The following is a 14,260-nucleotide window of genomic DNA, read 5'->3' as shown; positions in this document are numbered from 1 at the left end:
AGGCACCCAAAAAAAGTTACAGGTCCTGCACCCAATTAAATCATATAACATTCCCCCCTAATTAAAGGGAAACGGCAAGAAAATTCATTCACCGGGACATGCATGCCGATGCAGTTGTGGGAGGCTTGTTCTTAATGATGTTGTTTCATCTTGGAAAAGTTATCCCCTGGTGGAGATTTGGGGCTCGAGAGTGAGCATATATTCAAGTTGAGCCATGAGATAACTCAACTATTATACCCATCAGGGGTTATGGAAAATGAAACTTGAGACCACTTTGTACAGTAACTACTATTCTTTGCTTGATTTCATCCTTCTATATATGTATCTTTGCATTCATAATCAAAGTCGATTTGGATTATCAAGTTGGCAGGCAGACCTTGCTAGCCGCCCAAAATTATGTGGAGGGGAAACCATCAACACGGTAGTTTATGTTTATGCTTGACAGCGGAACGCCTTGCTTCGTCAGTGTTGATCCCACTAGCAATCGTCGCAAGAGACGAATACTGAGCCTGAGCCCTGAGGCTGCCAATGTCACGAGAAAATGTGTGTGAAAATGCCTACAACAAGTACCATTGGTTTAGGCGAAAGAAAATCTTGAAGATATCAAACCAATACCCAACTAACTAAAAACCATAGCCATTTACATCACTAGGAGAGCCATTTTAATCAGAATCAGGTCCCCTCGAGTAGTACTATCCATCACCAGGACATAAATTTAGACCCCACAATCATGCTCTGTTTGTCCTCTTTCTATAGGAAAAGTACCACTGGCTTGCTCACTGGTTTATTGTCTACCGCATCTCTTGCATGTCTCTGTGGAATATCTTGCTTGATTCGGTTTTATTGTGGTCTGATCAACTAGTATGATCCATATACTTTTTTGGGAACTGTTTTAAAATGATTCGCTTGCTTTAGTCATTTGATAAAGATACTTGGACAACAACTAGTATATGTACTACTTCCTAAACAAACTCAAAGCAAAATGAGAGTTTTTCTTTCTTCTTCGCTTGTTTTAATAAATTGCTTTCTCTAATTAAGTTATATGTTACTGTAGGTTACACTTGTTTCCAGTTGTTTCAAATAAGGGTGGATCAGTTGAGAGAGTTTAGTAATGTGATTGCCTTTTGTGATGGCTGATGGGACCGCCTTAATTCTTTCTTAAAATGAATACCAAATGAAATAGCATTACTAATGATAAAGTAAAAAAAAAAATCATAATAAAATGATGAAGAGAAGTGAAATTAAGGTTTGAGTTCGAATCTAAACAGTAACATAACCCAGTTTCTTGTGAAAGTAGAAAAAAGTTATGTTTCCAACAGAGAATGACCTCCCTCTCACTCGCATGCTAACCCACCATCCATCTACCCACTTGTCACCACCACCTTTACTTCCCCAATTATTGGAGCTCCCTCCAAGTATGGTGTGTCTCATAATATATAGTGCAATCATTTATTTTATTTTTTTTGTCTTTCTATTAATGTTAATTATTTAACATATTGAGACTTCCTTTGATCGACATTTTTGTCAAAAAAAAAAAGAAAGAAAACATATCTTAATTAATTTTAAAGGGAAGAGAACATTAAGGAGATTGTAAAGTGTTTCTTTTGGAATTCATAATAATTTTCCTTTTCGGGTTTTCCATGGCATAAAAGCCTTTTTTTCTCTGACCCACCCTTTTTACATTTTCTTCCTTTTTTTCACCCGCGAGGGTCACACCTTGAACTTCATTTTCTTTGGAAACAAAAAAGAAGCAGGAAAAAGGAAAAACAAACCTACTCTTCTTCTTCTTCATTTCATATCTAAAGCATACCAAACGCTTATATTTACCATACTACCCTTCTTTATATAACCTTAGCGACTGTTAGTACTCGTATTTCCTAGCTGAATATGACCGTTACTTGTTCCATCACCGTTATCTTCCTTCACACTCATCTTCAGCCTCTTAGCCTCCTTCCTCCAACCCACCAATTTGCCAAAGAGCCCTTCCATTTCCTCCAGCGTTTTCCCTTGGGTTTCCGGCAAGCACGTGTAGAAAAAGAACCATGCCACCGTCGCAACCCCGGTATACAAGTAAAACGCCCCGCCAATGGATATAGCATTATACAACGAAATAAAGGTCATCGAAATTACCCCACTGGTCACCCTGTTAACCGCCACTCCCATACTCGCTCCCTGGGCGCGTAGCCTCAACGGGAAGATCTCCGAGCTGTACACCCACGTGATGGGGCCCATCCCTATAGAGAAGCATGCCACGTAAGCCAAAACCATCGTGATGCATAATGCGATGGCCCACATTAGTTTCTCGTCTGAATGATCGATGATCGTCAGTGAAAGCCCGAGTGTAGCTAATGATGCGATCATGCCTCCTACGCTACTGAGAAGCAACGGACGACGTCCGATTCTATCTAGCAAAAAGGTAGCCACCAAAATGAAGATTGTCTTGACAAATCCGACGGCTACGGTGGCGAGTAGCTTCTCGTTTGATGATGTGATCCCGGCTTTTTCAAAGATCCTTGGACTGTACAAAACAACAGCGTCTATGCCGGATGCTTGCTGGAAGAAATGAATCCCGATGGCACAAATCAACACATGCCTAACAGGGCGTGTGGGGTATAAAAGTAATTCTTTCCAGACACCTTCCCCATGGCTTTGCTTTTGGACCTGAACGATGTCGTCGGTGCAATCTTGGGGGATTCCTGCTGCTTCTTTGATGTCACTGAGTCTAAGCTGAGCTTCTTCTTTAGTGTCTGAAGTTTTCTCCAGAACTCTCTTGGCTTCACCGAGTCGGCCTTGCATAACCAGCCAACGCGGGGACTCGGGCATCGCTATAACACCAATAGCCAAGAAAACCGATGGGACTGCACCAATGCCAAGCATTAGCCGCCAACCTAGGTTAGTTGGCAGCTTCGAAAATGCATAGTTCGAAACGTAGCCCAACAATATACCACCATTGATAAACACCTATATCCCAAAAGGAAAATCCATATAAGCTTCATTTATATATAAAAAAAAATTAAAAACAAGAAGTAGTTTTCAAAGTTTTCAAGACCTCTGGGAATGAGGTGAGGAAACCGCGAGAGGAAGCAGGGGAGACTTCAGCAGTGTAGACGGGAGCAATCATGAGGGCATAGCCAACGCCGATACCAGCTACAAAACGACCAACCATAAGGAAAGCGTAGTTGGTGGCAAAGCCCATGAGGAGAGCTCCTACAAAGAATATGGCACAAGCGAACACGATGGTGTAACGACGACCGATCCAGTCAGAAGTTCTACCGGCCAGGCATGAACCGACGAGACAGTACAAGTTGAGGATACCGACAAGGATCTCAACTTGAACGTCGTTGATTTTGAGGTCGTCTTGTATGTAGATTATGGCTCCACTCATTACTCCAATATCTATTTTATGCAAAAATAATAAATTGTTTTAAAAAGAAAATCACCACAAATAGGTTATCCAAACTCTTTCTTTTCTTTTTTAATGCTTTTTTTTTCTCTGAAAAAGATGCTACTGCTTTCTAGTTTGCATTTACTAGTCTAGAGAGCCTACTCTGTTGGTGAACAAAATTAGAAAAGTTCAGTTGACGGCAGGATACTTACCATAACCAAGTAAAATTGAAGTTAAGGAAGCAAGTATGGCGCAAGCAAAAGCGAACTTGTTTCGTTTAGGTTTCTTTGCAGGCTCAAAATCAGCAAGAGTTTTGTTGTCTACTACAGGTTGACTTGAAACGGCAACGTTCTCTGCTCCCAACCCAGCCATCTTCGAAAAGCTAGACAAAGAAAGACAAAGAGAAGTGAGACTAACTGTGTGTATAGTATTAGAGATTCAAGCAGCCATGAATCTCTCAGGTTTGCTCCGCAAAGACGACTTTTGTTAAGATGCAGGGTTTGCTTAAATAGGCCAAAATCACACAAAGGTGGACCATACCTACACTCTACCCATTTTACTTTCATACTTTTAACATCCACACACAATATGGTTGTAAAATCATGTGCAAGCTGTATTATTATTTTGGTCTGTTGGATGCGCTGTATCACAGCTGTTTTTCCTTCCCAAAATAACTGTCGACCAAGACTATAGATTTGCCCTCCCAAAAGATTATAATCCTGTACAAAATTTGAGTAAAATCTTTTTATATCGCAGGCTTTGTCTTGATTTTGAGCAATTTTTCTCATTAGTTTGTGAAGATCGAGTTGGACAAAATAATTAAATTCCTTTCTCAGATCAATTGGGAGCCACCAGCTGCCAAAAGACAAAGACCACTGCTTTAGTTTTATTTCTGTCTCCTTTTTATTTATTTAATTTATTATTTTCTGTGTACAGAAACGTTTTTGGGTTTTTGTGTATACCCTATTATTTGGTCACGTTTAGCTGCCATGGACGGTAGGAATTTCACGTTTAGCTACGCAAGGAAACTCAGATTTTACCGTCTTCAAATGCTAGTACTCCTTCTCATAAAAAATTTCAAAGTCTTTGCTGTCTTCTCGGGCAAGAATTTTCAAAGTGTAATCAATCGTGTATTAGGTACAACAAAGAACAAGAACTATATGAGTAATGAGGACATTAGGAATTGACTGGTTAATTTTGATTTTACTAGAAAGATAATTATTTATAGTTAATAATGCTTTCGTGTAAGCAGTGGCTCCAAATTAATAATAGTCAATCCTAATAGGATTGACCCACTGTTAATGTAATAAGATTACTTTAATGCACAAAGACGTGATTATAAGTAACATATCTTTATTCATTTGTTCTGTAAAAAACATTTGTATACGTTTAATGCATTGAAACAAATTCGTAAGTTACTTTCATGCATACAATGGGACGTATTCGTCTTATACATTGGTCACCAAAGAAGAAGTTGTTTACTAGCATAATAAACAATATTGATTACCGGACGACCTGTTCATTAAGGAAAAGATTACCTTTGTAAATAAAATCATTAGTCTCATCTCGTGATGAAACTTGTTGCATTCTGATTGGTTAATGTTAATTTCCACAGTTTGTTCAATCCAAGATAGATAGGATAATTGCACGTCACTAAATTAATTAAGAAAGATTAATTTTACCATATTAGTATCAAGATATATATATGTTTCTAGGCAAGAAGACCTAACCCAGATGTGGAAAAAGCAAAATTCTCTTGCATTGAGGGGAATATGCTTTGTGTATCTCTGTTTTCACTTTTCTAGAAACCAAAGGAAAGCTAGGAAAGCAAATATCGCAAATTAAATGAACTTGTCCAATCCATTGGTAGATTCTGAACAATATCTATGAAATGTGAAGCTTTTTTATTATTATTTTTTGAAGTCAAGCAAGTCAACGAGGAAGAGATATGGAAGGAAATGGCAGCTCATGTGAATGGTTTCCACTTATTTGTCCAATTTGGGACCCCAAAAAATTCCTAACTTTTGGAGTCAACAAAGACAGGCTAATCTATCAAATATGGGAAGAGCCCACCTCGCTTTTCATATTGATTGTGAGCGAGACCTTTGTAGCAAATTGCACTCCTTGGCCTTCAATAATTCTCTACTATTTTTTTCTCTATCTAAAAAAAAAATCCAAAACAAAATCAAGAGTAGAAACATTGCGCAGCTAACATTCACAAGTTTGCACGTAAAGCTTTCTTGTTTCTTCAACGTGAAGGAATATTGGTCACAAGAAGCAAATTTGGTGCTCAATCACTTATGATCCATATATATACACAGAAAAGTTACTGCTTGCTTAATTCTAAAGAAATTTCAAAGTGTAATTAAAAAAAATAAAACCAAATGAAATATACTTGAACTTCAAGAATAGTATGCATTTTTGACATAATTTGAGTAAGATATTAATTAATTTGTTGTCAAATCGAAGGAATTTAAAGGAAAAAAAAAAGGGAAGAAGAAGAAGAAAAGAGAAAAATCTATACCCAATGTAAGTTGCAAAAAGGTTACTCGATGTAGGTGATGTTGGAGGCTCTAGTGTATTTAGTCCATGATGAAATGTAATTGTGTATGTCAGACCAAGTTTGCAATTGAATTATCTAGATTGAAATTAATATTTATGTATTCACTTTTGATCAATCAATCAATTCATACTTCTTCTTTTTTAAAAAAAAATGGTTATAGCCACATGTTAAAATGATAATGCTTTCAGCTTGTTTCAATTTTTAGTTTAACCTGATTACTGGTTTCGTTTGTATATTTCTTTATCAACGAACCTTATCTTTCAAAAAAATAAGATAAAATATTATGTGGTAAAAAGATTTGTATTAATTTTTGGACTAGTCTAAGTCATAAAAATGGACTAGATTGAGTGTAAACTTCAACAGACATCTCCTATGAACTTCAGACTCTTATTAGCAAATATATCCTGTGTGAACAAGTTGAAAATTGATACCACAATTACGAAAAATCTAATTTACTTAATTTCTTATATCGTCGTACATCACCTCAAATTTAATAATCTTTATTATCTATTCCGTGACATGTTTATTTTAATATAAATAAAATAATAATAATTATTAATTTATTCGGTTAAAGTTACACGAAATGACAGAATAATTTGACTATTTGGAGTGCACGATTTGACCGGGGAACGTAACCTTTCAAAGTACCAAAGCATTACAGTCATCCATGTAGAACTTGAACGTTGATCATTGATTTTTAATTGATATCTTTGACTTACCTGAGAGCATGATTTGATGAGAGAGAGAGAGAGAGGTGGGAAGTCGCTAATTGACAGATTGGCAAGCAAGTTGAATAATTGGAATAATTTAGTTTAAAATTGTTATGATTTGCATCATTTCTATTTTATATTGTACGCCCCATGAAAACGTTAACCCAAGCTTCATGATAAGGACAAATGGATTAAAAAAAAGAAACCACTTTTAAATAAAAGTGGTATTTAATTAATTTTGTTAGAGTTTGAAAACTATCTTTAGAGATTCTGCTGCTGTTTTAATTCATATTCATTGGATTTTGAACTTAGATTCACGTTTGGGATTCACATTTTCAAAGTGTATAAGCCATTTTTTCTTTATCAACCTTATATGTCTTTTCTTTTATTTTTTTTATTCAAAAAGGTTGTTAATTTATGGATTAAATAATGAGTATTATTGGGTATTTCTTTGGGGTACTTTAGAATTATTGATTATTGAAGATGCTGGCTAATGCCTAAATGATTTTGAAAGCCTAATAGAAGAACAGATTGAGGCAAACAACTTCCTTTTTTATTCGTTGGGTGGCTGCTAATTGATATGCTCCAAAAATATCACTTCATTTGCTTAATTATATATCCTTTCAACGTAATTTATAATAAAAAATCCTAACAGAAACTAATTTGTTAATAGCAAGATTCTTAGTGTCACTTTAATTAGCATGATCAATCCATTTGGCACCTCAAATGATGCACCCGATCATCGAGACATTGACCCGAAAGATTGGGCAAGGAGAACCCAATCTTATTTAATAAGCCAATGAATCTACAAAAACTAAAACAAACAGTTACACAAATGTCTTAATAATCTAAGAAGTAAGTAAGAGAAATAAACAACGTAATGAACTCAGTTGAGCTGTACCTCATAATTTTGTCTGGCTCTCAACTTGCAGCCCTCCATGCTTCCAGGTCGGTAGGCAAGTTGTTTCAACCAACCCATAAAAAATGTTTCTATTTCGGATAAATTACTAAAGCAATTATATAATATATATCATTATCCGTCGCATTAATTAAAGAAAATATGTTAAATAAGATGATATTTATTAAAAAAAAGATAATTAATTTATTATTTATTCTTAAATTTAATGAGAATTCTAATTTAATTAAAATAATATTCATATTTTAACTGGTTCTAAACAATGCCTATGAACACCTTTGATAATGGGACCCCATTGATTAATAACAGATCAAACAAGATGGTATGATTTTGGTTTTAAGCCTTTTGATTCCTTAACTCCAATTGATGTTAAAAGTTGGAACAGAAAAAATAAAAAATAAAGAGATAAAAGGGTGGTGATACCTTATTAATAAAACTGCATCCACATCCCAGTTTCAAAGGAGTTGGAGCTAATCAAGGATTAAGAGGCATCTGTCTTATGTAATGATAGTTTAATGGATGGGACGATCTATAATTAACGTAATGACATTTTTAAACTATGAAATTTAGAACGAATTGCAACAAGAAGCATGTCAAAATCCTGGGTACCACCTTGTATTTTATGTGTTCATGTTACACTAATCATCATTCAAAGAAAGCAAATTAAAAGTGCATGTGCAAGTCCTTTTCAAGCTTACATATCACATAAACTTCATAATTTGCATATACTATATTATCACATCCTTCCTCTCAGAATAAGTTTACTAATTTACGAATGATTTGGCTGGGAGATCAATCATGCATCAATCAGGGATTAATTAGTTTTGGCTACCCTAGACCCGTTTTTGAAGAGATTTTATTTTAATATTGGGTACCAATAATTAAGTTTTTGTAGAGTTAATTAACCTATTGTACTTTAAATTAATTCATTATTGCAGTATCATGATAGGCATCTATTTCTTTATATTTGTAAATTAAATATATGCAAAATGATTCAATGGTGTAATAATTAAAAAATTTCTGAACTGTTTAAAAAAATTCAAATAAACTTTTATTCTTTAATTACGTTAAATTAATTTTTTTATATTTTTTTAACAAAATAAGCTATTACAACTAATGATTAATTAATTATCATTAATTAAAATATCATCTGTCATTTTATATTATGTGACGCTAACGTGACATACTAATATGATACGATGATATAATCATATGACATTTTTCATATTTTACGTGAATGTCATGTGAATATAAAACGATAATTAATTAAAATATATCTTAACTTAAAATAAAAATAAAAATATTTGATTGAATGCAATGCAAAAATAATAACTTATTTAATTTTTTAAAAATATTTTAAGAACTTTTACAAATATTATACCTTTAGTTATTAACCCTCGCTAAATCTGCCTTCAAGAAGAGAATGTAATTGTCTTATAAGTTCATGCATGTTTTCCATACATATTAGTATTATATGCATGCGTGTAATTATATGTACATATATAATTATTTTAATAAAAAATAAACCTTGATAATATAATTTGTTAATTTCTCACTGCTTGAATGACAAATAAGCATTTTTTTTCTTTTTTGGAAAGATAATTTTACTCCGTTTGTTCTTCGCATGGTTTTGACTAGATAGCTGAGAAGATTGAAAAGTGAACACGTAAAAGAAAAATAAGTAAAAGGAAAATATATGATTGTTCAATTCTTCAAATTGAGAAGACAAATATTTGTTCCTATTTTAGCATAATGATTGGAGGAAGCAAAAAGGTAACCGACTTGGAGTCCGGGATAATTGAAAGCCACTTTTGTCTTTTCAGTTAACATTTTTCTAAGTAATGACTCTTGGGTAAAGTGAAGTGTCAAACACTTCTTTGATTAAAATTATGAAAAGGCATGTGATATATATATTAGATGCTTAATATAAGTTGTTCTTATACTTGATTGGTAACCTGGTTATTAATTAATTACTATTATGTTGACTTTGCTTTAAGAAAATGTTAATTTCAAACATTTTAATGATTCAAAAATTGCTATTCACAAATTAAATTAACTAAATTGAAAATGGATTTTGCATGATATATATAGTAATTCAATTTCTCCAAAATTACGACCCATGTCACATTCTGTACAAAACTATTGGGAAACTGATAAAGCGACATCTTTTATTTACTTTTTGGTGACGTTTGATATTTTACAATGTAATGTGATTACAAGTAACGTGATTGCAGGTAATGTAATTGTAAATAATGTCATTACAGAAAAAATAACAGTATTTGGTATACAAGCAAAATAATGATTAAAATGTAAAAAAGATAACATTACAGTGTTTAGTTTATAAGTATTTTACTGAGAATGTAATGTTAATTTTCAAAATTACATCTAGTTATTAAAATATAAGTTTAATATATTTATATTTTTTATTATTAATTTTTATATAATATCATCTCTTAAATATATTTTAATATCATATATTTTATTTTTATTTATTATATAATCTTATATATTTTATTTTATTTCTTTTAATATAATTTTTATATTTATAATATTTTATTTTAATTTATTTTTTTATATTATATAAATTTTAATTTTTTATTTTATTTTATTTTAATTTTTGATTCTATATTATTATATATTTATTATTATATTTTTATATTATATATATATATTTATAATAATATTATAAATATTTTTATAAGATAATAAATTGAAGAGTAAAAATTCTTTAAAAACATTACAGAGATGCAATGTGCTGTGATTGTATTGATTATTGAACTGTAATCACATTATATTTTTAATTGTAACATGATTACATTACAATCGTAATAATTTATTACAAAATAAATATTATAATGTAATTTAACTGGATATATTACAAAAAATCTATTTATATTTTTTTCATATATTAAATGTTACTTTTATGTTTGTCCAAAATAGGCTCGACATTGCGGTTAGTCATCTCTATCAAAGTAAGTTATCTTTCGAAATCACGAGGGGCAATAAAGTCCCGAAACTGAAATACTTTTGCCTTACTCAGAAAGGGTTTTATGAAAGTGACCGACTGGGGTCTCGAAGCGAGGGGTCGCGTTGGGGGTGTACACGTTTTGGAGTAGTGAAATTTGCCTCCTCCTTAGTCCACCGCATGTGCCTTTGAATTTGGCTTCACTGCCAATAATATCTCTGCAAAATCTCTTTGCAAAGTCTGTTCCATAAATGCAGACTTGAAATCAATAATGGACATTCTCTTGACGACTTTGCCCCTTAACCCATTTCTTTGGGCCTTCAGTCTCTCGCTTTTGAAATTTCTTTAAAAGATGATATCTTGATTGCTAGTTAGGCACACCTTAGCCACTTGAATTGTGTGGACATTTTAGCTTCTCATGTCATGTTAGAACACTAACATGTTATGACATATGCCTGAGCTTGCCATTCTCGTTTTTTTGGTAAGATCCCGGATTTCCATAGCCAAGTGGAACCTCAATTAGTTAATGGTAAATTGGGAATTTACTTTTCTTAGCCAAGCCTATATCTATTTATTTATGCTTGTTATAATTTCTTTGGTATAAGGATAGCCTTGATGTTTGCTTACTACTTAAAGAGATCACACATTTTTCATTAGAGGTGTAGTTCTTTAATGCACAGTGTGTTTTCTTATTCTTTGTTTCAAGTGTGCAGTCAACCGACCAAATAAAAACATTTAAACACTTTGAAATTTGAAATGATCGCAATTTTCAATTCAAAAGTTTGCTTAAAGTTTGCCAGAGAATTCTGCCAAGGTCACTCCAAGGCTCAAACCTTGTCCTTCATCAAACAAGACAAAATTAACGTGTCTCAAATCAGCTAGCCGGTCAGGGTCTGTGACTAAAAAAAATTTCCATACCAGTCCAGCTGTGACCAAAGCATTGCATTAGACATGTAGGCCCATTGATTGGTAAAGCATAGCTTCTAGTCAAGAAAAACTGCTAATTAAACTCAATCTCTAAACCCCTTATTATCCCATGTTTATTTTATACTTACTAGTTTGCAAAAACCATGCTTCACCATTCATCATTCATTTCAGATGCATGATTTTTGCTCAATTATTTACAATATTGGAAGTATTTTTTTTTTTTTTCATGTTTCAAAAGTTCAACACCTTATGTCTTAAACATATTCCCTCTGCATAGTACAGAACACAGAAGAACTTGCATCTGGGAAGTTTATTAATTGCTATATATCCACATGGTTCATCTAGTTATCATACATAGTTGCTTTCCCCTACAAAAACCAAGTGCATGGGAAGTCATTTTCCTGCAAAAAAACACTCAAAATGTAATAAGGACATCACAAGGAAATTGATGGCAGGTAATCTTCTAACCTCATGATGGTACTCGATTATTTTTTCTTTCTTCTTCAACATATATTTCCTACCCAACTAGGTTCCAAAATAGCAATGGACACTGCAGCAGTCCTGGCCATTCTTTAATTTTAATTTTGCTTCTTTGCAGTTAGCAATGGAATCCGGACTCTCCAGCTCTGAGGGGGACCAGCCAGAGCCTCTGCTCTCCAAGGTACATGTGATTTAGAATTTGACATCCCAAGTCCCAACTCCTCTCAAGTTTTATAATGACTTTCTTGGCTTTTTGCAGCACAACAAAGTGTCAGAATCTCCAAAAGCAAAAGCGTTTAGTGAATAAGTCTTCCCATGCGTGGCTCGCTTGGCTTGCAAATGTGGATGAAATGGGCTGGCTGGCCATGATTTGCCTGAGCAAAGGGTGGAGATTTTTCAATTGATCTTATTTCTCTCTCTCTCTCTCTCTCCATTGAATATTCCCATTTCAATTTAATTAATATGAATTAATTTGGCAATCCAATATTAATAAAAGTTCAGTGTTAGACAAACCTTCAAGCTCTCTAGTTTTAACAACGAATTAGCTAGGAAAGATGAATATATGTCTGTCAAGTCAACATACAATGAACCAAACATTGATATCGAATCATTGAAAATAGGCTCACGAGTGCTTTTAACAAGATTTCGATTAGATAAGTTAGATGGCTATGATTTTCTCCACTGATCTCCAACTTTTTGGCCGTCTTTAATATACTAATTAATTATAGGTAAAAAGAAAAGAAAAGAAAAAGTATAGTTTGGCTCACCAAGATTGAAAGCACAGATGTCCTGCTCTACTCCACAACAGAGAAATCATGGCAATTTATCAATTGGACAAGTTTAGACAACATGTTTTGCTCCATTTCTTCCTGTTGGTCCATCAAAAAAGTATTGTCAATTCATTTATGTCAATTGCATTCAGTTTGCATCAACAAAATATGTGGTTCATCAATTAGAAAATAACAGAGACAAATAACTCCGTGTCAAAATTGTACCAGAGAGCGGTATATATCACCATATACATCAGTACCCATTTGCTCCAGTTTCTGGATGCCTACGTTTCTTCATCTTTTCCTTCCTTCCTTGCACTGCTTGTCATTGTCAAAACCGATCAAAATAATTACGATGACAGACCACAAAAACCAGACAACTTCCATCACACGATAGTCATGGAAAATACTGTTTGCATGTTCTTTTTCCCGGAAGAAAATTTTGATAGCTTTAATGTAGGATCAATTTTCAAAGTTATATCATCTTGTAACATCCCATCATTTAGTGAGAAAATGGGGATCCTGTTCTGACCTTTTTTGAGAGACCAAAGACTTTTTCCTGATCAATTATTTCAAAAATTTTTCTTCCAATGGATCATCAAAAGGTTAAGGGGTTGCCAGCTTTTCGCTTTATAAGGCGAGTGGGCGACTGGATAAGTATTGTAGATTTTTCTTTTCGCTACCATCGACCTAAAACTTAATATATATATATATATATATATATATAACACAATTTAGGCAGCGAATCCATGTGCCTGAATCCAAGATAGTGCTTTAATTGGATTACTTGTTAACAATAGTAAATATTATCATTGTTTATGTTCTAGTTGATGCATGGAGGGTTCAGGATTTCTGCTATCGAAATGTGTTCATCTTTATCTGCTCAGCATTCAAAGGCGACCTTCCGAGGAAAGTAAAGGCTGCGATACCATATTTGAGATATAGATTAAATATACCAATCCATGGTATCGAAAGGCTTGATTTCCTGCGATTAAAGTAATAGTGTATCTTTCCGTCAATTTTCCCACTATCAGGTCCTTTAGAATGCAGTAGAGTAATTGTCTTTTGATTTGGTCCTCACATTTAGTGAGAGAATAAGGTTGATGTGTTTCAGCTGCACTTTGAGACTTAATTAGTGCGATAATGATGAGCAATTGTTTCATACATTGGCAACAAGTCAAAATATCTTTCGTGATATCAGGTGCCATGGACTTTCCTTGTCACCTTCATACTGGGTTGAGTGGTCATGCTATTTCTTTCTTACTATTAATTTGCTTCCAAAGTATATACTATTTAAAATTTGGAATAATAGTTGGAAAAGGGACATCTAGATCGTTTAAGACCATATTGTCTTGGATGAAGAGATAAGGGTTTGAATTTCATTCCTTCACAAGTCAAAGATTGAGATGCTACACCAACACCCTACTAGTTTTATTATATTTGAATATTTAAGGCCCATGAGCAAAAAATCTGCATTGCCTGGAGAACTCCATTCCTTATTGGATTCGATAGGCCAATATTTACTAGGCCTTGAACAAGGGGGA

At 33.5% G+C, this 14,260-nt stretch overlaps 1 protein-coding gene and 1 long non-coding RNA gene across 2 annotated transcripts; one reads left to right on the top strand and one right to left on the bottom strand.

Annotated features, from left to right (window-relative positions):
• Positions 1-1,579: 1,579 nt before the first annotated feature.
• Positions 1,580-3,876, bottom strand: PMT5 (polyol/monosaccharide transporter 5). The gene is made up of 3 exons (XM_021427853.2): positions 3,598-3,876; positions 3,050-3,396; positions 1,580-2,961 (listed from the first exon to the last, which is right to left on the bottom strand). The coding sequence occupies exons 1-3, from the start codon at positions 3,755-3,757 to the stop codon at positions 1,852-1,854; spliced, it is 1,617 nt and encodes a 538-aa protein (XP_021283528.1). The 5' UTR covers positions 3,758-3,876; the 3' UTR covers positions 1,580-1,851.
• Positions 3,877-11,785: 7,909 nt separating this feature from the next.
• Positions 11,786-12,702, top strand: LOC110416943 (uncharacterized). The gene is made up of 3 exons (XR_002445253.1): positions 11,786-11,921; positions 12,065-12,127; positions 12,206-12,702. It is a non-coding gene; the product is annotated as an uncharacterized LOC110416943 (long non-coding RNA).
• Positions 12,703-14,260: the final 1,558 nt, after the last annotated feature.

Source organism: Theobroma umbraticum, unplaced genomic scaffold (assembly GCF_002168275.2).
Source record: "Theobroma umbraticum cultivar Fairchild unplaced genomic scaffold, ASM216827v3 scaffold_30.0, whole genome shotgun sequence".
Taxonomy (NCBI): domain Eukaryota; kingdom Viridiplantae; phylum Streptophyta; class Magnoliopsida; order Malvales; family Malvaceae; genus Theobroma; species Theobroma umbraticum.
The sequence above is the reverse complement of the archived record's forward strand: the minus strand, read 5'-3'. Positions and strand labels throughout refer to the sequence as shown.